This window comes from Haliaeetus leucocephalus, unplaced genomic scaffold, assembly GCF_000737465.1.
Source record: "Haliaeetus leucocephalus isolate CR32 unplaced genomic scaffold, Haliaeetus_leucocephalus-4.0 Scaffold216, whole genome shotgun sequence".
In the NCBI taxonomy this organism is placed as follows: Eukaryota; Metazoa; Chordata; class Aves; order Accipitriformes; family Accipitridae; genus Haliaeetus; species Haliaeetus leucocephalus.
Genome location: NW_010972652.1, coordinates 457,387 through 484,498, shown reverse-complemented (window position 1 = coordinate 484,498; position 27,112 = coordinate 457,387). Strand labels below are relative to the sequence as shown.

Here is a 27,112-nt window from a genome sequence, read left to right as displayed (position 1 = left end):
AGCCTAGGCCTCTAACATCCTATGGAAAGGCTTTTCCTAGCAACGTTAATATAACAAGATATAAAGGGAGGAGAGCAGGCACTACCGCTACTACATCATCTTTCTCCTGCTGCATGCTAAAAGCTATGAGTACACCCAGATGTGTCTTTGAAGGAAAATGTAGGTGCCTGCCACGAAGAGAACCGTCCTAGGCTATGCATTTTTAAAAGCATCTCTAAAGCAAGACACTAGAAATTCCCACTTGCCTCTACTGATCAGTCTAATGTATACATGAGCTGACTATTCTGCTTCACAAAGCAAGCAGATTTGTGATTAATATGTTGGCTGGTTGGGACCCTATTCTAATGTGCCTGTGCTTTATGGAAGGAGCTTAACACACACCTCAGGCTCCATTCTGCAAGCCAACCGCTCAAAATCAGGCACCAACATCTCTCATACTCCCCTTCACATTGTCCAAGACCAGCCATTAAGGCAGACTTCTCTCCATTTCTTTTGTTTACTGCTCAAATGATGTCTATGTCCTCTGCTGCCACATCCCTTCAATACTCTGTAGCACTATTAATTGATAACGACTGCTATTCATTACCTACTTGATAATACTGTCTTCCATATACTTTAAACAAACAATAGTCCAGATCTTCAGCTGTTATAAACTACCTTAAATGCCTTCAAGTTAAGTAATACCTGACTGATACATATCACCTACAGGGAATTTACTTACCTTTGTGTGTCAGGACCTTTTACAAGGGGATAGCAGGTCTGTCCTTACAGAAACACTGCCTTAGCATTTCTGTCCTTGGTGGTAAATAAATTACTATGTAGCAGATTTAGCTAAGGTACAGTTGGTTTGTGTCAAAGCACTGCCATCATTTTAACATGCATGGCACATTCTCTCTGAACTCTTCTCCCTGAGGATTATTCTCCTTAATATGCCAAATACTAACAATTAAAAATTAAACCTGGCTGGCAGAACATCTTTGGCTTTTATTGTCCTCAATGTATCATCTGGTCACCAATGTTCATCAACCTCTGATTACAAAAATTGATATTACCTTTTAGAATAGCTAACAAGTCAAAAATATGTGCCCAGTTCTGTCAATCAAGTGCTTCACCAGGGAACAGCATAAAAGCCAGTGGCAGAAATAAACTTTATCCCCAAAATAGGTGCACACGGCTCAAATGCTGCTCATCCAATAGGGCTGGCTGGTGAGCTGTACAGTTCCACATAACCCTGTGATGACTCAGACTGGAAATGCACAATGACTGCAAAATCAAGAAAGCAACAATCTTACAAAGTTGTGTTCTGTTTCCTCTTTAAGCTACAGAACTGTACCAAAGACAAGAACGGCTTCCCTTCCTGCCTATTCCTCTTATTCATCTATACTGTGAAGTCAGATAAAGAGCTTTCCAAAAATCTTCCTGAAGAAAGGAGCTGTATCATTGATTTGCCAGCTTCAGGAACAATCATTGTGCAGCCTCTGTCCAGAACGACAAAGGACAGGCAGACATAAAAAATGTATGAGTTACTGCTCTGTGAAACTCATAATAATCACCTTTGTTGTTCAGAGAGTTAGGTCACTTGTGAGGGTTAAAGATTTTTCTCTCTTGGGTGCAGAGTATTAATAGAACCTTTTTGCTTACCGGAGGATCTTGATCCTCAGCTGAAACAGTAGTGATAACAGTGCCCTTGACTGCATCAGGAGCAACCATTCCCCTGTAGAGCTTTTTGCTAAATACTGGAGAGTAATCATTCATATCCTGCAAAACATAATTAAGAGTTTAGTTCTGAAGTTCAAACAAAATTATAGACGTGTTCACAATCATTTTTTTCAAATTCTACCCAATCACTCCTTCCTCATTAGGGAGCCTATTTGCCATTTAGTCTCTCTCGGCTCTCAATTCCATTTCCACCACACAAAACTAGCACACAACGGGCAGGTAGCAAAGTTTCAAAAAAAATATTCATGTGAGACAGATAACAGAAGGAAATTCTGCAGAAAAACACACAGTCTCACAAGTAAACAAAGCAGAGATTTCCATGACACCTGCTTCTCAAGCAGTGGGCCACAACAGGGCTTTGCTAATTTTCTAAAATGAATGAGCTGCTGCTGCTTGACAGTGTTTGTTACCTCTAATATGCAATAAATGAATAGAAAATATAACGTCAGATGAGTACCAACACCTCACGAGAGCTTAAGATAGTGTTCTTCAGACTGATGTGTACGTTGTTCAAAAAGAAGCTTCAAAGACTTGCGTTAAGCCCAATTTCATTGACGTAGTAGTGTGTGTACACACATACGTATATACTGTCACACCTATATATGTGTGCACAGCTATATATGTATATACACATTCATGGGTACCTCCGTGTGCGAAAGATGTAACATCACCCAAACACCAGCTGTGTGGGATTGTGCGAGCTGGCACTAAGGTAGATGCAGCTCTCAGTGACATGATGCCCCATGCATCAGGAGCTGCGAACATTTAGAAACTTAACCAGCATCACGGATTATTAAAAAGGCACTCATTCTGACTGTCATAAGTGTCAGAAAATAATTTTTTGTCAAAATTCTCTCACAGAGTGTTCCAGAAAATTTATCTGCAAATTCCTTTAAAAAAATTAAACATACATGTCTAAATCACAATCTTTATTCTACTAATAAAACCAATTTCTAGGGGGGTTTTTTTTCTGCAGAGCTACCTCCCTAGCTTGAATTCTGTTGAGAACCGATTTGTTCATGTTTTTGCATACTACTGTTTCCCTTGTTTTGCGCATATGGATAACAATGAAATTTTCTGGGTTTTTTTTCAGAACAAATATGAAGCATCATATGCCTTCAGCACACAAGAGTGACTTTACTGATCCACAAATGAAGAGCAGACTTTTTTCCCCTTAAAGCAGAATGTGTGCCTGAGCTCTGGGGGAATACAGGTGCCAGACACCTCTTAGGTAACCCACACAAACACAGGTACTCAAAGTTTATACAATGATGCCTCTACCTGTTGTCACAGCTCTTCATGCTGCAAATGCAATATGCTGATACTGGCTAGCGTGCTATATTACACAATAATTTAAAACATTCATGCATATCTCACCAGAGGAAACAACAGTATAATAAACGTCTATTAAAAAAAAAAAAAAGACTGTTACAAGTCTATGTAGTAAATGCCTGAATGATTAACGCTTTCTGTTCTGTTGAAGACTTGAATTGCAGACCTTTCAAGGCACTGGAAATGCTTTTTCTCTGATTTTCAGATTTTCAAAGAGACAACTGGATCATCAAAAAGTGACTACTAGGCAATTCAAACTAGGAGTGCATTCAAATGAAAACATTTTGGAAAAACATCCAAGTTGAAACGGATTAGCATTTTGGCATGGAATTACAAGCACTGAATCTTATAATTTCAATTTCTTGACCTGTTTGCAAGAATATAATTTACTTCATGTGAGAATTAAATACCCAGGATTATTTTACATAAATAATCTTGTTTCTCACAACTCTTCAAAGTGACATTGTGCTTGTAAAATAAGCTATCTTTTGTTCCATTTTGCTCCCAGAAACTCCACTCCAGAGCCATATATCACTGTGGCAAAGAAACCAATATCATACAGCAATCTCACACTATAAGACTCCATTCACAGCCATTCTACCTCAAAGAAAAGGCAAGGAATTACTTTATTTGAAGCAGACACAAAGTAGGTATGAATACAGAAATCCTAGGCATGGAATATTAAAAATAATCTCCAGTATGATAGGAGCAATGTGATAGAACACTACATGCATAGGTCTTACAACTGTGTAAATCAGTGCCTTTGGAACTGTTTTGGTTTGTAGACCCTGAAAGTTTTCCAGTGAGATACATAACCTTTTAAAAGGTGCACGCACACAGAGAAGACACCTTCTGGCCTTCCATATGAAGTCTCCATCTGGGGTAATGACCCGATACTATGCTTATGATAACTCATTTTTTTGCAGCTTTTGCTTCCCATGATCAGGATGCTTAGGATCACCTCCATGAAGCAGGTGAAGTTTCTGAAATAACCCAGCCTTTCACCTATATTTATTCATTTATTTTGAATCCATCTCTCTCTGTGCACCTGCAAATCCATAGCCCTATCTGGTCTTTTTCCTTTGGCGTAGCAGCAAGAGATCACGCTCTGCTGTCTTCTCACTGCGGGGTGGGGAGAATCACCATGTGATGTTTTTGTTATCTTTTGAATACCTTTATGTGACCTTAGCAACTGAAAATCTGTGACTTAAGGTATTGGAAAGAATAATCCTGTTTAAAGATGACACACTACATCCTCTGCTATAGAAAATGACTAATTCATCCTACTTAACGCACCTATTTTTCAAGATACGTGGATCAGTACAAAATACACAGGAATACAAAGCAAAGCATAAAGTAGGACACAGAAAGCCTTCTGCCTCTCTAACTTATCTTCCCTCTAAGACAAGCTTTATGCACAATTGTGCCTCATAAACCTTAGCCAAGCCATCCAAATAGGCGCCAAATGTTTCAGTCATAACTAGACTGAAACTGCTCCACGTGCTTTTCTTCCTGGGTCATCTCTTCCCGAACCCTAAAGCAGCTACTATTTTTTTATAGCGGAGTTCAAGCTTAAATGTTTCCACTTTTAACAAAATAAAAGTTCCCCATAAGAATCACCACAGGTCTTCTCATTATGCAGCTGCAATAAGTGCACTTCAGAGAGCAAGACCGTCATTACAGACAGGTGATCAAGTCTCATGTACTCATCACAAATGTCTACAACGAATAACTGCTAGAAGCAGAACAGGGATTTTTGCAGGCAGAAGGTTTAACGTGCAAAACACGCAGATGACATTGAAATGGGCTTTTTTTTGGTTGTAATGTTTTCTTTATTCTAGTAAAAGTCACAGTAGGAAGAAACTACTCTTCTGGGCAATTCCCGATAGAGTAAGTAGAGATTTTGTTAGAGACATGTTAGAGAAATTCAATATTATCTTCTCCTTCACCTGGTATAATTTCTCTTTACATATTATGGGCACTTAAAAGTACCAAAAAGGTCACAAACTATTGATTTTCTGGCAAAAAGCACCACCACCAAGGATGGAATACAGTCTAGATCTGATTTTGTTAGAACACAGAAAGAAAGCACACTGTATATTCTATGGATAGCTCAAGAGGTCATGGGCATTATCTGCCCCATCCCACCCCCAAAACCTGTGCCCCTGTAGTCAAGGTCTCCTGCCCAGTTTTCTTCATTGAAGTGGACTTAACAGTGCGTAGTGCTCAGCATTCCGACAGATAGAGTGAGTTTTCAGGTTTTTATCACAAAAACGTAACATTTTTAGAAAATACTGGGCTTCCGTCATCACTGGAGACCAAAGACACAGACATGTTTTTGCACAGCTAAATGATTGAAGACTACTCCATACCTGATGGCTTGCGCTTAAGACACCACTAAACCTGACTTTGCATAGAAATAGATGCAGCTTTATGAGTGCAAACCCTAACCAAAGATTAGGAATAAGGTAGTAACTTCCCACAAAGTGGTAGTAAGAAGTAGTGTAATCACCTTTTAAATCTGGGGCATAATCCTACGCCTGCTCTTGTGGCCTAACTGCAGCATCTTACAACTGTTCACAGTTCATTGCTTCAGTCACATAAATCCATGTTGCTATTAACTACCAGACACACACAAAAATATGTAAATGGAAAATAAAGGTAATGAATTCTTTATAGATCTCACTTGAGAATACTTGGGCTGTGTACTTTGACAGTAAAGCAATAGCAGCCACATATTTATATATAAATACAAAACAGTTTCTGTGTCACTGCTCATCTAGCTGCAGATTTATTATATTTTTATACACCTTTGTTTACAAACCAGAGACAAAGTCAAAGCATTAAAACCCCAAAGCTTTCTCCCTATCATAGATGCTTTTTTTGCTCAGTTTTGTTTCACATTGCTCAGACTGGGCAGCACATTAAAGCAGAACAGGACACATCCTTACATGCTTCCCTTGCACCAAGATTAAGCATCAAGCATAAAGAAAGCACAATATGGGAGAGATGCTCAAATACTATTGTTCTTGAGAATCCACATTAGTACCTTCAAAAGCAAATGAAGACATATTAAGAGATTTCTTGATGCCAACTCATTTATTAACTCGGATGTCACCCTTCACATGTGAATGATCCCACTTCCTGACCAACTGCCTTATCCTCTGAACAAGACACATTTCATTCACAAGATTTAAAGGGTTGTTATTTACCAAAAGGTTTGTAGGAAACATATATTGACCTGTCTGCAAAGATTATGAAAATGCTGAGCAAAAATGTTGGTGAACTAAGATAGTCATCTAGGAATGCCAATGAGGAGAAACAAAGCATGGAGGAGGAAAGGCATTAAGGAGCAAATCAATATGTAATTTAAAAATCATTAAGACAGTCACTAGCTGTAATGCACTAATACTAAACTAGGTGCACCTAGACAGGTGGTGACTGCCGACGTGGGAGGGCAATACACAACTAGAGCAGAAGAAAAATACCTGCAGTACAGCCTTCCCGGCATAAAATTAACTTGTAAACTTAAATGGACTTCAGAGACATTAATATATTTTTGATTTATGGGGACACCAAGAGACCTTTAATGCTCATACTCCACTAAGTTAAGAATACAAGCATTTCACATCAGGATGAAATAATCCCCTTTTCCTTCTCGTTGACTAGCCTGGGAAACACACACACCAGATTCAAACGCCTGCCTTCTTCCTTGCACCATCACTGCCCCTTAACTTCATCTGAATTGCATACAGCTCAGGGTGTCCTGTGTGTGCAGCACAGCACGGACAGCACAGATCCACGTACGCACAGGCAGTGAGCAGAGGCTACCCTAGCTCAGCCTGGAGTCACCAGGATTTACGACAGTCCTTGTCACAAACTGGAGCAGTCCCATGTTCCTCTCTGACTTCGTAGTGGATCCTGCAGATCCACCTCCCAAAGGATCGATATATGTGTATAAAAAACAAATCCCACCCTTCAAAAACATAACCTGAGCAGCAAAGGCTGGGAAGGTCAACTGCACGAAGAGTTGCTATGGCAGTTCCAGGATACTTGGAGAATCCTGCCCGAAGGAAGAAGCCAGACAGACCGGGATTCCAGCTCCTTCCTGCTGGTTGCTGAGAGCAAGGCAGTTGTGATGAGCTCAGGATACGGCCCCTTCTCACTCTAGTGAACTACAGCTGCAGCTCATGACTGTTACCATGTTTCAATTAACAAAATGCAACATCACAATGAGTGACAGACTTGTCCGATTTCAGTATTACCATTAACCTAAAGACTTTCTAAAGAATAATAAAATTTTTTGAAAATGTGTTTTGGTAGAAATCTTGTTTTGTAAGAGAAAAATGAAGAGTAAGAAGTTAATTTTTCATCAGCTATCTCCACACAAACAGAAGCAACTCCAGATGACACTCCAATATATTTGATATATATGTAAATATGTATATCTATATCTATCTCAGGCATAATAATTTGTGCAAATGCCCTTTTATGCTACAAAGGGAACCCTGTTACTGTACTGAAAAAATTGCTGCCTTTAGCCTGCAGTGCACTAGAGGGCAGCCCTACCAAATGGGAGTGAAGCCTCTCCTCCCCCAACAAGCACAAAAATCAACCTGTTTTACCCTCTCCCAATTTCCTTCTTATAAAAACAGGGTTATACTTTCTCACATCTAGTCATCTAGGTTTTGGGGGAGGGGGTGTTGCAGCTTATAAAATCAGTCTGATATTTTTATTCCTGGATTTTTTTTCAGATTGTGACCTAATTATAATCAAGTATTGATTATTTATTAAAATAGCTGTAATTGTGTAACAGCAAAATCTAATTACTAATCTGCTGAACAGTTCCAGAAGGAAAAATTCCTGTCAAAGAACACCAAAATCACAGATCCTGTTGATTTATCTAGACCACTAAGAGAATCACACTGTATAGATGATTTTTACCATTATCAACAGAGTACGTGTGTAGAGGTGCCTACCTGGGGAGCCTGCATTACAAATACAATTTTGCACACAGTTTCCCTTTTCTTTTGCCTCTCTCCTCAACTGCTAAGCAGAAAACATCTTGCCATAAAGATTCTAAAAGTCTGAGGAAATGTTTTACTCTCCTACTTCTGACCTGTTGAAAAAAATCACTCATTGAGTCTGTTAGCTTCTTAAATATTACGTTTCCTTCATTTGTAAATACTTACATAAAGAGTTTGTAAATACATCCATGTGCTTTTCCTACTACTTTAGTACCGCACTCTTTGATTACACCTGCTGATAGCAAGGTTTCTAGTCAACTATATCTAAGTGGAAATCAACATTCCCTTGCTATAAAAAACACCGTGACTGAACAGCATCTGAGCTAATAAGTGCATATTAGGCATTTACAGCTCCTTTTGCAGTTTGCTGGCTTTTATCACAAGTGTAATAAATGGGAAAAAATGTATTTTTAAAGTGATCCCTCCTTCCACTGATGTTAAATGTACATAACACAATCCTACAAAAAGAGAAAGTAAAAAGGTTTATTACTTCAAAGCATAGCATATGTCACACACTGAAATTTTCAAACCTTCCAAATCTTCTTCTACAACTACAGATATGTATCTGTAATTTTCTGCTGTCATTTTGTTTTGAGCATCTGCCACTTAAGTCTACGTGCACATTGCCAGAGCTAGTGACTTCCCATCTGAGCTGCCTCCAAGTGTTTAATAATCCCCTGCTGTTTGGGGACCTCCAAGGGCACATTTTACATTCCTCTACTATATCTGTGAAACTCTCTTCTACTGAAGGGAAAGGGGTATCACTGTACTTGAAAATCAGTATTCCTCTTCCGCATTCTTTAAACACAGAAAGATGTCACTCAACACCTTATTTAAAAAAAAAATCCAAGGTATTTTATTACTAGAGGAGCAGAATGAAAAAACCCTAAAGGCCACAAGATATCATGGCCCTAAGGGCATCCTAGGCCCCCCAAAACCCTGCCTCTGGGCCCAGAACCCCATTTCAGCTCAGCTGGAGCCCTCAGTTCAGCTCCAGTGATGCCACAGGATACCAGTCTCCAATCCTGCTTCTGGTCCCATCCCCTTTTGGTCCTGGCTGGACTCCCTGGACAGACCCCAGGCCGGGTTCATGCCCTCACCATGTCTGGGGCTGTCAATGGAGCCTGTTGGTCTGCCTGCCCGGCTCTGCCCTCGCAGGGACTGCACCCAGTTGGGGAGAGCCCTGCCCACACTTGGTCACCCTTGGCTTCCGGCTCATCCCTCTGCGTGGAGCAGCCTCACTCACACTGATCTCTCACAAGAATTTTCAACTTCTTCTTCTGTTAACTACTAGTTCATGAAAAAACAGGGAAGTGGGAAGTGAACCCTTTAGAACAAGCATGCAGCGACCCAGATACCTTTGACCTCTGCCACAAAGCTTTATCTTGCCCTTTAACAAAACATTTTTTGGGCCCAAGTGAGCAAGTCCTTTCATTGAGCAAGTGTTTTAATTTTGATGCCACTATGCTTTGCAACAGATTCCCGAACCTCTGCTTAGCTTTAAAGGAAATGCCAAGTGCAGGTTGTCCCTCGGCAGAAACCTCTCCAGCATGGCACTCATTGACATTTGCACAGGATGAGATTTTTGCTACCATCATCGCATTTCAGCTACAGCATCTATAAGCGCCATGCTTTCTTACCATCCGTTCCGATAGTCCATGCTAACTGACAACAGCCATCTAGTGCCCTCAACTCTTTCTGTAATTTCTCAATTTCTGCAAATCCTCATTTGATTGTATTTCTATTATTAAACTCAGTAAGTTTCCAAAGCCTTTCAATATGATGCTAACCAACCTTATTCAGAACAGTACAAATGTACAGTATTAATAATAAATATTAAAATGCAAATTTCATATGCTTTCATGTCATAGTGATCTTAAATTACATGATAGTCTAAAAATAAGTTTTAAAGCTCTTCTGAAACAAGGTCTCTGGGTTTGGAGTCACAGACTCGGCATTGAAACAACTGAAAATTTGAGCTGTGACTTCAGAAAACCATTCTCTCACAGGTGAATTTATTTGTCTGAAAGAAAACCAAAATGTTATTCAACTGTAATCCCTTTACTAGAAGATTTTCTTTTCCTCTTCCCTTAAATGTCTACCATATCATGTACACAGCTACAGCAAAATACAACCACAGATCTTTACTTTGAGCCAAGAGTTGATTGATACATATATATATATATATTCATGCATGCGTGTAAACTATATCTATTCTTTCACTAAGCAAACACTCATGCAAGCTGAGAGGATACAACATTATTCACCAGGCCTTAATAACCCCTAACAATCCCCTAAAGGACTACTGTAGGCAGTTAATATACTATCCAGAACTGGGACAACAACCAGGATCTTAAGATTTCAAGCAAGCTCTCATCCTTCAGCTAAAAGACTGGTATTATTAACTTAAATGAGCGATTCGTTGTAATTTACCCAAATAACTCTGTGGAGAGGTTCAAAGCGACAGATTGTTACACACCCAGGTGTATCTAGCCTTTCAAATTGATTGCAAAGGGATTAGGAATGAGCTTAAAATCACTGAGATAAAATAATCCTTTTTAAGATATTTTCAATTTTGTTTCCTCTGTAATTTGTGCTTTCATTTCATCAGTCAGTTTCTGTAATTTATATGAAGAAGGCGAGCACAGGCCAATTTATATTTCCTAATGTATATGATAAAAATAATGGGAAAAAAAAATCACTTATCTCACTCATTCTTAGCTTTACAAATGCAATAACAAGTTAACTTTATTATCAATAATCACATATGTGATGGAAAACCTACTGTGATTATTTCCACTTCAAATTACATATGTAAAAAAAGTGTCTTCAAAGTTTTGACTCATGAAGGATGCAGCTTTCGGGGGCAGGGGGAAGTGAACTCATTACATGGCATAATATAGAAATACCTAATTTCACCAGATACTGGAGTATCAAGAACTTGAAGTCCCTTCTCATTCTTTATGTAATTTGACCTCTTACAATACACACGTACCACCCTTAAAGGTATTCTCCTTTAAGGTTCATGCATCTCACCAGTACATTCATTCTCCAAGATAGACAAGAAAGTTTGCAAGCACACCTTCCTTTGTGAGCCTACATTTTGATTTGCCAAGGTGCTGTTTCAATTTTACATTTACATTAAGTCCACTGAAGTAAGCCACTACTCGAAAACTACTCCTAGCTTTGCCACACGTATTTGAAATATCTTTTAGATTTATGTATCAACCAGTGACTATTTTAGAAGGACTGAGGTTAGAGAATCAAGCAATGTTGAGTAACTTTGAGCAGCAAGTTCAAAATTTCTGTGGTGATGCTGACAAGATCTGACAAACTGTATGAAGTGGCACTTTGAATTTTGTCTGTAATAGGGTGCAGTGCCTCTTCACACAGGGTTCTTTGAAGCTATACAAAATAGAGGCTTGTTAACATGGTATAACTGTCTCTTTCATATTTAGTGCTCAGCAAGCCCTAAAGTAGCTCATAATATAAATTAAGGGATAATATTCATAGTGGAATATACGAGGCAATAAATTACTGGCAGATGATTGAACAGACAAGTTGAGATTGAAAAAAACCCCAAAACCAAAAAACTGTTTACTGGCACCGAAGTCCAACACCATGCCCGTTATTCCATTAATGCCACTAGAAAAGAGATAAATAAGCAGTTACATTTTGGAGGCAATACAGCTCATTTTTTTTAACCTTCATTTAAGCTATGTGCTGCTGCTGTGCTGGACTGCTCTGTTATTCTTTAAATGGGAAATGGTTTTCATGACATGTTAGAAAGGAATGTACTTCGTGGATGTAATTTTATTGAAAAAAACGTAACTTAAATTTTATTTTAGAAATATTAGAAACTGATGACGTGTTCAACCTTAACTGATTCACTAATGTCTTTTATCTTCCGTGTAACCTTCACTACCTGTATAATTTCTGGCAGAAAATCTTCATTATTATTGTAATTAAATCTCACCATAACATGAAATCCCACCATAATGAAGCAATGATATATTACTGCTCATCAGCTCATTAGAAACAAGACTTGGGTGAATTTCTAGTAAATACCTGCAGGAAGAGAAAGCAGTGGCAGCTACACATATGCACGGCTATTTAAACATCTGGTGGAGCCGCGTTTTAACCAAAATGTCCTCCCCTCTCCCTAATGACAACCTGTGGATCCCTCTTCTCCCATTCTCTCCTAGTGATAATTTAAGCATTTTATAGAGACTAAAGCCACTCACTCCCCAGCACTCTGCAGCAGTACAGTAAACATGCTCTGTGAGAGGAGAGGGTCCTGCTGTAACATTTTATTCCAGCTGTCTCAAATGCTGAGATCCTGCATATGTTCTCCAACGCACCTTTATTTTCTTTGCTTCGCTGTTGGCTCCGATTGTTTGGTTTGAGAGGGTGGATCACCCAGAAACATGCAGCTTCTTCTAACCCTCCCACCCTAGAAAAGCAAACTAATTGTATTTCTCCTTGTTCTGATTCAAGGTTTAGGTTGTCAAAGAAACAAAGGAAGCTTTCTTGTGTAAGCAGGTTGGAGCTCTGTACTGCTACAGCATCATTACAACTAAGATCATGCCGTTTGCTTCCAACCTGAATACGAAGGACCGCAAGAACGGTCATGTTGATGAAGGACCATTCAGAGCAATCATGCCAGAGTTAGAGATTTAGCTGTTACATATTTCTGCATGGTTGGTTTGTTTCTTTTATGCAAAGTTCCCAAGGAAGGGAAGACTTAGCATATTGATTATGAAAGATTCAAATTCATCCCCACAAGAAGTACCAATCAATGCATATAACGCATGGTCTAAAGCATATGATGACTTCTAACTTCTCAATGGCATACTTCTCTTGAAAAACTAGTTTGACAGTTGCAGTCTGTGTGCTCTCTGATGATAGCAATATGTTTATTGATGTTCATAGGTATAGTCAGTTTACTAAAACTGGACATTCATTGTATAATGTTTATAACAGTCCACAGGGATTAAGGCACAGTAGGAATTATATGAAATATTTGGTTGGCAGTCTTGTAATATGGCAATGATAGAAACATATAGATCTGTTTTCATTTATTCTTTTTGCTTTATCACTGAATCATCAGCCAGAGATAATGGCTTCATTACACTACACACTTTACTTGCAAAACTAAAAAGAAAACCAATCCCAGAACATGGAAGGAGGAGAAAAAGCAATTATAACAAACAAGAAAGAGACATAAAGTAATACAAAAATAATGCTGGTAATAATAATAAGAGGATGACACAGCATAAAATATGAAAGTACCTTAGAGGCCCCATGATACAGAAATTCTTATAATATGTATTTAGGAACACATTACTCATTTAACAGCAATATAAGCTGGAAAAAGGTTAAGTCCTGTTTCTGTTAAGAAGCTCTATTACCATAGTAATTGTTTCCAAATGCTAAATCCTAATAATAAGCACACCATTTGAACAGTAATGATTTCGCTTCTTTCAATACTGGGAAACATTTATACCGTGAGGGGATGCTTGTGCATACTGCAATATGCACCATAGGCACTCTTAGCAAACAATTCAGTCCTCTCAGACACTGAGTGAATACAAATCTCTGTCGTTCTTGTGGTGCGAGAAATTATGCCTCGACAGTGGCAAACCACTTAAAAATAGCACACAAATTGCTTCTTGGAGTTGCTAATGTTTCCATCCCTTAAACTACATTTTCAAGACTGATAAAATTTGCTATATCTAACCTGTGTAATTACATATACATATTTATATATATATAAAAACCCAGATAAAATACAAAGTTTTGTGTTCTTGATTACAGATCAGATTACAATCATCAGTTAGTTATTCTGGATGAACACTTGTGCAATATCCCATGCCATCCCAAGAAAAGATGAATCATTACTACTTTCAGGTTAAAGTGAAAAGTTATGAAAGCAGCGAGAGGAATCTGAGAACTGGGAAAAAAAAAAGAAAAATCTCAGTCTGTTTAAGGTGGTTTGCATCTCTCTGGCAAGAAGAAATCAATGCCACTTATACTATTCCTCCTCAGTAATACTAGAAAGGATGCAACAATTCATTAATTTACCTTTGCCCTTCTTTGACAAAAGAGTCATAAGACATCCATACAACGTAAAGGGCCATTTGGCTGCAGCAGAGGCCAATAATGTATTACAATACTGACACACGGGTAACAGATTAAGTTATTTTTTCTGCAGTGTGAGTATTCTGCTATGCAATCTGTGTTTTGATCAAGTTCAGGGAAGGTTAATACAAACTATTTGTAACTTGTCATGCCAAAGGCTGAAAGAGAGAGTCTAAAGAAAGTCACTGTGTGTATATACCCTCCCGCAAGCCACAAAGATCAGTGTGATTATGGGTATACTGCACTGCTCCTCATTCAGTTTTGTATCACATAAATGATGTATGAAACCATCAGATGTTGTCCATAGTTGGTTAACAGAATCCTACTACACAGTAAAAATTATAACACTTTCGGTTTAGAGCTGGACTATGAAAAAAGACAAATGTTAACAGAGCAGCACAAGCCCAAAAGGACTCGGAGACCTTTGTATACAAATAATGCTCTGAGGATTATAGGGACTGAATTCCTAACGGTTACATGAATTCCCTGCTTGGACCCACTATTGTCTAAATGCCTACTCCTGGTTTTCTCTAGTTCAATTTTGCATTATTAGAGACTGCAATCGGCACAACTGTTATGTTAGGGCCTACAGTGTATATGGCACTTGGTTTATTTCCTATTTGGGGGTCGCAAACACTGTATTAAAATAATTATTCTAATATCATCTTCTAAATAAAGTAAAAGCACATTTACTACTAAGAAGAATCAGACATATCCAGTTCGTGGTCCCAGAGCAGGAGCAAAAGACAGGCTGAATGGGAACAACTCCTCCAGAGCCATGGCAGAGGGATGTTCATCCCCACGCAGAAGCACCCTGTCCCTGAACACAGGCTCTGATTTGGCAGATGGTCTGGCAGAAATTGTGAGTTTTAGAACCCCTTCAATTCCCTGTGCAGACACCTTAATTGGTCAACAAAAAATTATAAATTACTCCAATTAAACAGTGAACATGCTCATCAAGAGCTATCTGTTTAGCTATGCCCTAAAGCAGCAGCTCAGTCTGTGGTTAAGATTGCAGAGGAAGAAAAGCCTAGATTGCAATCAGGCAATACACTGTGCATGAGGCTCTAGACCACTCCATAAGGCATGTCATTTATGCCATCACACATTCAAGACCTAAGGCCTGATTCGGTGCCCTGTAAACATCCTCACTGAGCTGCTGGACAGAAATCAGCTCCCTCTGTCAGCTTACCAGGATGCGCTGATGTCAGCCCTGTACAAGGCATACACCGGCTCTGTCCTCAAGGGACTTTTAGTGCCTTGCCCTCTCTGTCCTGATCAGAACCTTACACCCCCAGAAATGGCACGTCAGCTCTCCCCCTTCAGAACAAGGGGGAATACGAGTCTTTTCCATTAAGAACAAAGCCAAACTGCATTGCAATGCACTTTGTTACTTCTGTATTTCTTCCTACACCAGAGGCCTGCTCTTCTCCTTGTTCTCACTTGGCTTCCAAGACTCTGCACCCCTCTCCTGCTGCTCTCTCTCTTGAATCAACCATTCAAGGTGTCCTCTTGTGGATACTTCTCATTTCACACAGGGGGAGCACAAGGCTCTGATTTGAATCTCCACCTCCGCCCCCCCACCCCGCCAGAAATTTTGTATCTGGGAAGTTCATATATAAGCTCAAATGAAACCATTCTTTCTATTTTAGACATCTCTTGTGACCAAGGTTCTAGATTTCTACCATCTGACATTAATGACATCTGCCCAACAAAATGAGGTATTAAAAATATTTTTTCTACAACCCCTCCCCCGTTCTCTCAACTGCCACTCAAAATACTACTATCTCCCTGTCATTCAAGGCTGGAACATAAGCATCATCTTAATCTTAACAATACATATAATATTTAATTATGCCCACTGATCTGTTGTAAAAGTCAGCCTGTGACCGAGTATGACAATACTCACTTAACCATTTCTTTGATTTATTTTCTTTCTCATTTAAAATATAAGCTGCTTGACCTCACTTTGAAGCCCTGTTCTGTCCCCAGCCTGACACATTTTACTGCAGAAATTGCTACTCCTGGCTCCAGCCCAGTATTCCAGCCTCTCACATACTGCCTTTTCAAACAAGTATCATCATGCTCCCCTTTCATTGCTCATGTGTGGGAAGAGTTTCCAAGAAAACAAGAAAGCTATTTTTTGATCCTACTAATCCCCTTCTTAAGCTCCCTATTCCCACACCACCTCCTTTGACAGTGCACAAGCTGCTGTTACTTTAAGGCCACCAAGTTGAACTACATTGCTCCCCCGTACTCTGTCATTAATTAATACAATCTGAACGCACAATCATACAGCTGGGTCAGCCCTATGATGCAGGCTACAGCTTTTCTCTGAATACATTCCTATTTGAAAACAAGTACCTTTAAAAAAGCCAACAAAAACACCCAAACATGTAATTCTTTCAAAAATACACTGTGCTGGGAAAAAGTTTTGTTTAGAAAAAAAAACCAGGTTTGAGCAACTTCCCCCTCAAAGTATAACAGAAAAGGCTCAGGGAATGATGTCAAAAGCTATGGGGGGGGGGAGGTTTATTGATGTGGAAACTGCCAGGGAAGAGCAGTGAAGCTCTGTTAGGAACTATAGGAAACAGACTATTAAGAAGCAGGTGACCTGCATCTCAGTCTGAAAAATCTTGCAGAGACAGAGCGGTATTGTAGAAGCCTTCTTACATTGTCATCAAAGCTAATAATCGGAGACATTTACTGTCCCCAAAATAATTCTGGGCTCAGTAGAGACTGACAAACAGAATTACTCAAAATCATGTGGCAATTCATAGCATCTGCAGATACACAGTAAGCTGAACCTGAGACTGATTCATATATGCTAAATACTTTCCGCAGAATTACATTTAAACTGAAGTTGTCAGATACGAAGTTCACATTTGTGAGCTATGCTTTTGTTCCTGCTACAATTTTTGCTTCTTAGCTAAAATACAAGCAATTAAACTCTCTTCTCTCCCACAGCTCACAGTTCTTCACTGACAAAGTCAACAAAAAAGAAGCAACTGGGCAAAAGGACTCGATTGACTGGCTCCAGAACTGCACCTTTGTAAATGCAAGGAGGCTGATTTAGAGCATCTCAAATATCCTCTCCTCTTGGACACGAGTACATCAACCAAATTAAGATGGGTAAGTGCTAATATTTCAGCTACAGATGCTTTTCATTTGTGGATTGTTACCAAATAGAATACCATTATGCCCCTATTACTGGTGAGATAACTGAAACCTAGAGATGCTGTAACTCACTGCATAAAAACGATTCATAGTGTAAGACCACTAAATAAGCCTGTTCCTTTGCAGCTCTGTATTTTCAAGCAGCAGAATCTGAAATACTGGATGTGGTGTGCCACATCAGCACTCAATACACCCAAATGGTTCATAAAATTACAATTTATGAGAGCTTTAACTGAAACGTGATGGTGTCATTCTTGCAAACAATTCCATTAAGTACTTATTTCAACTTTTCAGGGATTCTAAAGGACTAAAACGTTTATATATGTCTCAGGTATCCTTATACTTCATAAATCTATGATCCAAGATTTAACTACGTAATTGCATATAGCAAAGTAATTATAGCTGTTATAAACTGTATGTTTAACCGAACAAGTTGCTGTCAGAAAAAGGCAGTAACTTCATAAAGTGAAAAAGCAGGAAAGCAGACATACTGCTACCATGCTTTGGTGTTTCATCAGGCCACCTGTAATTGTTGATGAAGTATTTTGTAACAAATAGGAGAGGATGTTATCAACTGACAAGTTATTCCTCTTACCTTTACCCTTACTGTGACAGTAGCAAGACCAGGAGGCATAGTGCCCTTGCTGTCAAAGGCTTCCACGAGGAAGGTGAAGGTTGCTTCTGTGTCAGAGAATGATTCATAATCCAAGGACTTCAAAAGCGATAACTCGCCTGTATACTTGTTCAGTGCAAAATACTGTAGTGCTTCCTGGGTCCGTATTCGATAGTTAACATCAGAACCAAGATCAACATCCTTCGCCTAGAGCATGCCATACAGGGAAAAAAAAAATTACTTAAAACCAAACATAATCCATTTTCACAAAAAATCCCTACTAGATTTAAAGAACATAAAAAAAGCAAACTACTGCAAACAACTTTAGTTTTGTTATTCTGATAGTATTGGATGTACTTAATACTACTGCACAAACACGAGGAAGACAAACGCACTTAAAGTTCTAAAATCCAGAGATACCTGCCACATGAAATGAGTACGAAATTCTGGCCATTCTTCACTGGAAGATCAGTTTGTTCTTGTTCTCTTCCCCGGGCACCTGCTATCGGCCACTGCCAGCTAGAGGATGCTGGGCTAAGCAGATGTTTGATCTCACCCCCATCCCATATGGCAGCATGAATGTTTTTATTTCATACCAGTATTTAGTCAATCCTTAGGATAAAGTGTATTATGTGATTCCTTTAGCTGTAATTTGACATTAGATTTATCTGCAGTCAGGTTCAGAGAAAACCATTCTTGTTGAAATTGTCTCAGGACAGATTCTTCTCATTAAAGGATGCTGACCAAAACATCAGGAGGATATATAGACTGCTTACGGGAAGTGAATCTCAGCTGTCTTTAGAGATCTAGCTCATCCTTGAACAATTAACTCTCACTGTTCTGAGTATCTTTTATAGTCAGTGAAGAGAAGACACTTTACTCCAGCTATCTCAGATGATGATCTTGGTATTGGATTAATTGCTTCTGGAAGCAACTATTTATCTCCATTAACTATAACATGAGGTTAGACATCTAGGTTTGACTTAAATGTCTAAATCAGTTGAGATAAAGCTCTCTTCCTACTAATGTAAACAGGTAGAAGCAGTATGATGAGCTTTCAAAAACAAATCAAAAGCACTCTAAATGTGTAAAACAATATTCCCAGAAATGAAAATAGGAGTGCAGGTTTTGTTGTTTGTTTGTTTTTTAATAATTCCTCTCATTTCCAAATGAACCTCAGCTTCAGAGTATTTTCATGTACCTGTCTAAAGGTCATGCATTTTTCAGTCTAAGTGTCACAACTTCCCCCACTCCAGTTTCCAATGTTTTACTGCAGTCTCACCAACAAGTTAAATAAGAACATGCTTAATATTGCAGAACATTTACAAAACATCTCCTTCATTCTATAATGCTTTTTTACCTCTATCTGCAGGAAGACAGTGCCTGGTGGTAGATTTTCTGGCACACAGACAGTGTAGGAAGCATTAGTAAAAACAGGGCTGTTGTCATCAATGTCCAGCACCTTGATCGCTAAAGTCAGTGTTGAATGGCGCGGGTCCATAGCTCCGTCTGTTGCTTCAACGATAAGTTCGTAATAGTCTCTTACTTCTCTGTTCAGTTTAACTGCTGTATAAATGCTACCATTTGATGTGATTCGGAAAAGATTGTTGAAGTTTGCCAAACTGTAATGAACTTGACCATTAACACCGGCATCTGGGTCTGTAGCCTAAAGAAACAGAAAAAAGAATGATGTTTTAATGCACATTTTAAATACAAGGGACATACCTACATGGGAGTAATAAGGTAAGCTAGGGTAATACTCTACAGAGTACTAATGTTTGTGTGGCTATTCAGCATTTCTTGTTTATAGCAGCTTGCCTCCCCCCAAAGTTTTGCTGAAGATAAAATATCCCACAGAAATGAATCTCTTAATTTGCAGTGACGGAAGGTAGGTTTACTAGATCCCAACCGGACTTCAGTAGAAAATACACATGTAGTTGCTCAGCATTGGACAACTATGCATATAAGCAGAAGACAAACCAGATGCTTTTAAAGTCAAGCCCTCAGATACTTCTAATGCTGAAGTATCTTCAGCATTAGGTGGCGTCTGAGGGGAATTTTTATTTTACATTGTTTGATGTAGGTGTTTCATCGCTGCTCAAACCATTATGGAGCACATGCTTAGATGAAAGATGGATGCAATCAGCAGATAGCTGGAATGGACACATTAGTTAGAAATTTTCATTTCACTTAATGTTTTTGTCACATTTAATGATATTTTAATTGTTGTTCTCTGAAGAACTGCTTAACTTTCTACAGTTTGTTTATCATGTCCTTCAAAATCAAACATTATGACATCTCATCCTTATTCTTCTACACTCAGAAGAGGCAGATGATTGCAATAGAACACTGTTTAGATTTTGTTCAGTTGATATCTTTGTTCTCACATACTGAACTAAGTCTCAAATTTCATTATCAGCCAAATAATTCTTGCTATTACATAACTGCCCTTATAGGGATGGACAAAATTCATATGTTTTCCCTAGAGCTACCAGGCCATCAACATAGTCTGAATGTTGACCTGTTTCCTCCTCTTAATTAAATTATGGAATGATGAATAATGTTATGTAAATTAAACAAAGGGCATTCTGTGAGCAAGGTGTTTTCATTTATTTGACTTTATAAATGAGACTACAGACATCTGGGAAGATCACAAGAGATTTTCATGTTTTGTTATCAGAACAATTGTCAAGAAGTTTCCATGAACATTTAATTCCACTGAAGGTATTCATTGTAAGACTTTGTAATGAAACCATTTATCTTCCTAGAAATCAATTAAAAGTTAATTAAAATTGCTAATAAGAAAAATTTCACTGTGCTTTCCCCCTGCACTACATCAATGCACTAAGCAGGAATGGCTACAACTTCATAATGACCAGTCTACAGATAACACATCCTTTTAATGGACATCTTTCAACATATGGTTGATTTTCTTAGTTTACAATCAATTCTCTCTCTTCCACAGAAATAACTGGTTTGGGGCAGAAAGACGTCCTAGATTACATACTGGAAAACCACCAGAAAACTAGTCAAGGAGAAAAGCTCAAAGCATACAGTAACTGACACTTAGCCCCACTCAAAGCAAAGCAAAGCATAGGAAATGCAGAGTAAGTTGAAGAGCTTCTAGATAAGACACTAACAGCACTATTCACTTTCTTAAGACTTAATCTCCAACACATACATAAGGTCAGTCCTCATACTTAGCCTCTAATTTAAACCAAAGCCATATTATAGCAATTAAATTGATACTAAACAGCTGGAGTTAAAAAACCAACCAAACAAATAAGACCCCACAAAAATCTCCAAAAGTAATCTGAAATACTACTACCATTGTAAACTATGAGAATAAACCAGGTAACATTTTTATTTAGATCAATTTAGAAGTATGTTTTTGCATAGACAAACTGATTTTTTAGGAAAGTAAACTAAAATTACTTTCAAATATATGGCAGGCTTTGCCGTTTGGTTCCTATGACTATGTATGTCGTAAACTCATTTGTGTGCATCCTTGGGCATAAACATCTTTTCCACATTCTGCGGGACTGATTTGTTTCCACGCAGAGTAGCAGGCAAATCATGGTTATTAAATCCAATTAAAGTAATTGTTATAGTACCACCATAACACCAGTGAGAAGTTACCCAAAGACACATGAAGACAAGCATTAGCTCTGTGCATTTTTACATATCTTAGTCCTGTGCTTCCACAGCATGGGGCAAATTCAAATTTCAGAAGGATGCTCTGAGTGAACCCTCAAACGGAAGTTGGTTGCACTTCATCCACTAAAATTTCTACCATATGGATTCTCTGATTATCTATTAGATGAAAAAAAAAAAAATCAGCTTTTCTCCAAGCTTCCTGCTCTATCTGTGTCATTACACCAGAGACAACTACTGTTTATTTACAAAGCCGCCATCCCATTGCTCAGGCAGTGCTTCATGTTACTCACCTTTGATGAACACCATGCAGAAGCACAGCCACTGAGGAGAAGGGCAAAGCTGAGGAGTTACAACAAGTTGTACAAATACTGTCCAACCTACTTACAGGCGGCTTTGTGACTCCGAGAGACTTGGAAAAGCCAGAATGTCCTATGTGGTGGCTGCCAAGCCCATATCAGGGGCTGCCTTCTCCTGCCCAGACCCCCCTATTGCACAGCAGAGCATGATGTAGCAAATATGTTATATCCCATAACAGCCTTTCCCTGTTCCCACACCTTTTCCTGCCCCACTGTGGTCTCCCCACAAGCTGCCGGGGAGTCTGCTCTGGCGCCTCAAGCTCCTCTTCCTCCTCAGTGCTTGCAGGGCTGTTCCTCACTCCTTAGTGCCGCGAGTTTTGCCCTTTCTTAATTCTGTTTCCCAGAGGCACCACCGGAGTTGCTGATGGGCTGAGCTGTGTGCCCTGTGGGGCCACTGGAGCCAGCTGGAACCATTTGGAACCAGCTGCGTCTGACCTCTCCCCACAGAGACCCCTCAGCTTTGCTGCCAGCCCTGGGCACGGGCACCCTGTACATGTGTATATGGGTTTAAAATTGAAGTGCGTGTTTTAAAGAATCAAAACAGATTTTATTGGGAAAAATGCTTTAAGAAAATGCTATTATTTTACCAAATTAGATCGCTTTTACAGTTTAAGATCTCCATTAATTAACATTTTATCACTATAAACCTGAAAAGAGATAATGTACTCTTTATGGATATGAAAGAAAAAGAGTTTAATCCATTTTCTAAAAGAATCCTATCTCAAGGGTATACAAAATTAACTCTTTCCACATGGAAATCATTTCACAGAGCCTCTCGGAGCCTGTGGGCAGCAGCTCCATGAAGAAGTCCTCGAAGGACTCGCTGGTGGCATGGTTACTGGCTGTTCCTGTTTGCAGCTATTGCATTGTATCAAAATGGATGACTTCAAGTCATTCCAATTTCATCCCCACACTCTGTCACCGACAGGTACAAGCTGGCGTACATGTATTACAAGCCTTGACTGGAAGGTAAGGGAAGAGGAGGTCTGCACAATGAGGAGCCGGGCTTTCAGAAAGTCCTGCTTCCAAAATCAGCCCTGCTTGTACTTATCACTACCCTTAAAACAGAAACCAGCAACATCCCAATAAATTTAATACGATTTGCTCATTACTAATGCTGAGCTGAATTACCTGGGTATACAGTTACCAGAGGTGGAGAGAAGCAAGAAAACATTTCATTTCTGTATTGCCTGAGTCCCAGGGAAAGCCCCAAATACAAAGCCAAGGCGACTATGGCAGGACTAAAAAGAGGCGAGAGCACATTCCTACACCCAGTGCATCATGCAAGGCTTTCAACCACAACTCATCCTCACCGATTTGCACATAAAAAGTATGGCAAGAGTCTTGAAGCTTTAGTCAGTAAAGGGCCACCAGATGACAGCAGATCTTAAAAGGAGCTACAGATCTATTTACAGACAGAAATCTCCTCACAGCCTTTCAGATATTGCTCATAGAAGAAATGTGGGCTTTGGAGAGGCAGCACAAACAGCAGGCGCGATTGCTGTAGGCAACACAGCTCTCAAAGGCCACAGAGACAGACACCATAGAAATTGAGGAAAAAAAAACCCCAATGAACAAGAACAGGGAACCAGCAAAAAGAGGGAAATTTCAAAAGTAATGGAAAAGATCCCCAAACGGAATAATAGTGTCATTGCATCTCAAACACTGGAGGTGGTGAGAATTTCATCCGGCACCAATGGCTGAGAGGATCCAAGAGACGGAGCTGCACGCACTGCTCCTGTCATCTCTGCCACACGATAATACGTGGAGGGGAAGACTTGCATATGACCACCCTTTGGATACGAGTAAGGATGAAAAAATATCCAACCACAGAGCCACATGGAGGTACACCATCTGCATAACCAGACGAGCACTCAAAGGAGGAGAGGTGAGCAGTGTAGGGTGTACATGTCCTCTCACTGCAGCCCTTTGTTTTGTTCCCTGGAGGTTATCTGCTCCCCAACTAATCTCTGAGCCATACACCCTCAGCCAGCCAGTCAACCCACGGCAATCCTGGACCAGAGCAAGCCTCAGGCTTGTTTCAGTTCAGACCAAGTTTGGTGGTCCTGGGATTGTGACATTCCAGGCTCCGCCTGAGCTTCTACACAGAGACATTGCAGGTATGAATCCAAGCTTCATGGGCAAAACTGGCCACATCAGCCGTTCCAGAAATAGACACAGACTACCTCTTTAAAGGACTAAGCTCCGCAAGCTGAGCCAAAGCACACTGTAAATTGAGATCAAGAACCTCTCCCTGATGTTCTGACTCTGCCATCTGCTCCTGACTTTTCCAGTCAGTGCTTTCTCCAATTGCTCCCCAAAATCTGTCTGCTAGGAGGTATGAAAGGATGTCAGTTCTGGGGTCTCTCCAGCAACTAGCTCCCTTACCTGTTTTCAGCTATAACAATAAAATACAAATGACAGATATTATTTTTCTCTGGGGTACACCAACATTCTTAATAATTTCTTCTACTAAGTAAGGTCCTTTAGGAGCAAAAAAGATCAAGGCAAACATTGAGCACAAAATTGGCCAGATTTCTTTCTGTTTCCGATAGTGCAGTCTTGGTCTCACCCTAGCTTCAAATCCCTACACGTTTAATCTTGCATGTTTGTGTGGTATATGTGCAGAATGCATTTTTCCCCTCTACAATAAGCCAAAGCTGTCAAAGTTGAGGGAAGCACAAGTGATAATCCACATTTCCAAAGACAATCACTCACTCTTCCCCTGCCACAGCCAGATGTCAAGAACAGACAACTGAAGTAAGAACCTACCCATTTCTGTCTTGTTTTCCTCCTAGAAGATTTTTTTGTTGCATCCAGCCCTAACCCAAGTCCTCCTTCCCCTCATCCCTACAGTCATCAAAGGGAAGGAAAGTATCCCTTCAAATGCCTGTAGAGGCAGAGCTGGCTAACAAGTGAGAGAGTGAAGGAGCCCAAGGCCACTCTCAGCCATCACACAAGCACTACTGCAACACCTGAGTTCCCACCCACCATATTAAAAAAGCTGGTTAATATTCAAGGATCACCTCCTCCAAGCTCAGGAACGATGTATCCCAACAAAGAAGAGGCAAAAACACCAGGAGGCCTGCATGGATGAACAAGGAGCTCTTAGACAAACCCAAACACAAAAATGAAGCCTACAGAGGGTGGAAGCAAAGACAGGTAGCCTGGGGGGAATATAGGGAAATTGTCTGAGCAGCCAGGGATCAGGTTAGGAAAGCCAAAGCCCTGATAGAATTAAATCTGGCCAGGGACGTCATGGGCAACAAGAAAAGCTTCTATAGGTATGCCGGTGATAAAAGGAAGACTAGGGAAAATGTGGGCCCTCTCCAGAAAGAAACAGGAGACCTGGTTACCTGGGACACAGAGAAGGCTGAAGTACTCAACGACATTTTTGCCTCAGTCTTCACCGGCAAGCACACCAGCCACACAGCCCAAGTCGCAGAAGGCAAAGGCAGGGACTGGGAGAATGAAGAACTGCCCACTGTAGGAGAAGATCAGGTTCGAGACCATCTAAGGAACCTGAAGGTGCAGAAGTCCACAGGCCCTGATGAGATGCATCCGTGGGTCCTGAGGGAACTGATGGATGAAGTGGCTAAGCCACTATCCGTCATATTTGAGAAGTTGTGGTAGTCGGGGGAAGTTCCTGCTGACTGGAAAAGGGGAAACATAACCCCCATTTTTAAAAAGGGTAAAAAAGGAAGAGCTGGGGAACTACAGGCCAGTCTCACCTCTGTGCCTAGCAAGATCACAGAGCAGATCCTCCTGGAAACTGTGCTAAGGCATATTGAAAATAAGGAGGTGATTGGTGACAGCCAACATGGCTGCACTAAGAGCAAATCATGCCTGACAAATTCGCTGGCCTTCTACGACAGGGTTACAGCATGGGTAGATGATGGAAGAGCAACTGATGTCATCTACCTGGATTTCTGCAAGGACTTTTGTGTCAAGTGTTTGAAACTGTCCCACACGACATCCTTGTCTCTAAGTTGGAGAGACATGGATTTGACGGATGGACAACTCGGTGGATAAGGAATTCGCTGGATGGTCACACTCAAAAAGTTGCAGTCAATGGCTCCACATTCAGCTGGAGACCAGTGACAAGTGGTGTTCCTCAGGGTTTGGTGCTGGGACCAGTGCTGTTTAACATCTTTGTCAGTGACATGGACAGTGGGATTGAATGCACCCTCAGCAAGTTTTCTAAGGACACCAAGCTGTGTGGTGCAGTCGACATGGTGGAGGGAAGGGATGCCATCCAGAGGGACCTTGACAGGCTTGAGAGGCAGGCCCGTGCAAATGTCATGAAGTACAACAAAACAAAGTTCAAGGTCCTGCACATGGGTCAGGGAAATCCCAAGCACAAATACAGGCTGGGCGATGAGTGGATTGAGAGCATCCCTGCAGAGAAGGACTTGGGGGTATTAGTGGATGAAAAACGAAGCATGAGCCAGCAATGTGTATTCTCAGCCCAGAAAGCTAATCACATTCTGGGCTGCACCAAAAGAAGTGTGGCTTGCAAGTCAAGAGAAGCGATTCTGCCCCTCTGCTCCGCTCTCATAAGACCCCACTTGGAGTATTGCATTCAGCTCTGGGCATGACAGACATGGACCTGCTCATGCAAGTCTAGAGGAGGACCACGAAGATGATCAGGGGCCTGGAGCACTTCCCCTATGAGGACAGGCTGAGAGACTTGAGGTTGTTCAGCCTGGAGAAGAGAAGGCTCTGGGGAGACCTTATAGCAGCCTTCCAGTACCTAAAGGGGGCCTACAGGAAAGATGGGGAGGGACTTTTTACAAGGGCATGTAGTGATGGGACACAGGGTAATGGCTTTAAACTGAAAGGGGGTAGATTTAGATTAGATATTAGGAAGAAATTCTTTATTGTGAGGGTAGTGAGGCACTGGCACAGGTTGCCCAGAGAGGCTGTGGATGCCCCATCCCTGGAAGTGTTCGAGGCCAGGCTGGATGGGGCTTTGAGCAACCTGGTCTAGTGGAAGGTGTCCCTGCCCATGGCAGGGAGGTTGGAACTAGATGATCTTTAAGGTCCCTTCCAACCCAAACCATTCTATGATTCTGTGATTCTATTACCCC

The 27,112-nt window shown here is 40.3% G+C and overlaps 1 protein-coding gene across 1 annotated transcript in view; it reads right to left on the bottom strand.

The window, feature by feature from the left end:
• PCDH15 (protocadherin-related 15) overlaps window positions 1-27,112 on the bottom strand; it is a 369,468-nt gene that overhangs the window by 92,383 nt on the left and 249,973 nt on the right. Inside the window, exons 18-20 of the mRNA XM_010566632.1 lie at window positions 19,370-19,675; window positions 17,992-18,216; window positions 1,642-1,758 (exon numbers count right to left, since the gene is read on the bottom strand). Coding sequence (XP_010564934.1) covers window positions 1,642-1,758; window positions 17,992-18,216; window positions 19,370-19,675 — 648 coding nt within the window. The remainder of the gene's footprint in view (window positions 1-1,641; window positions 1,759-17,991; window positions 18,217-19,369; window positions 19,676-27,112) is intronic.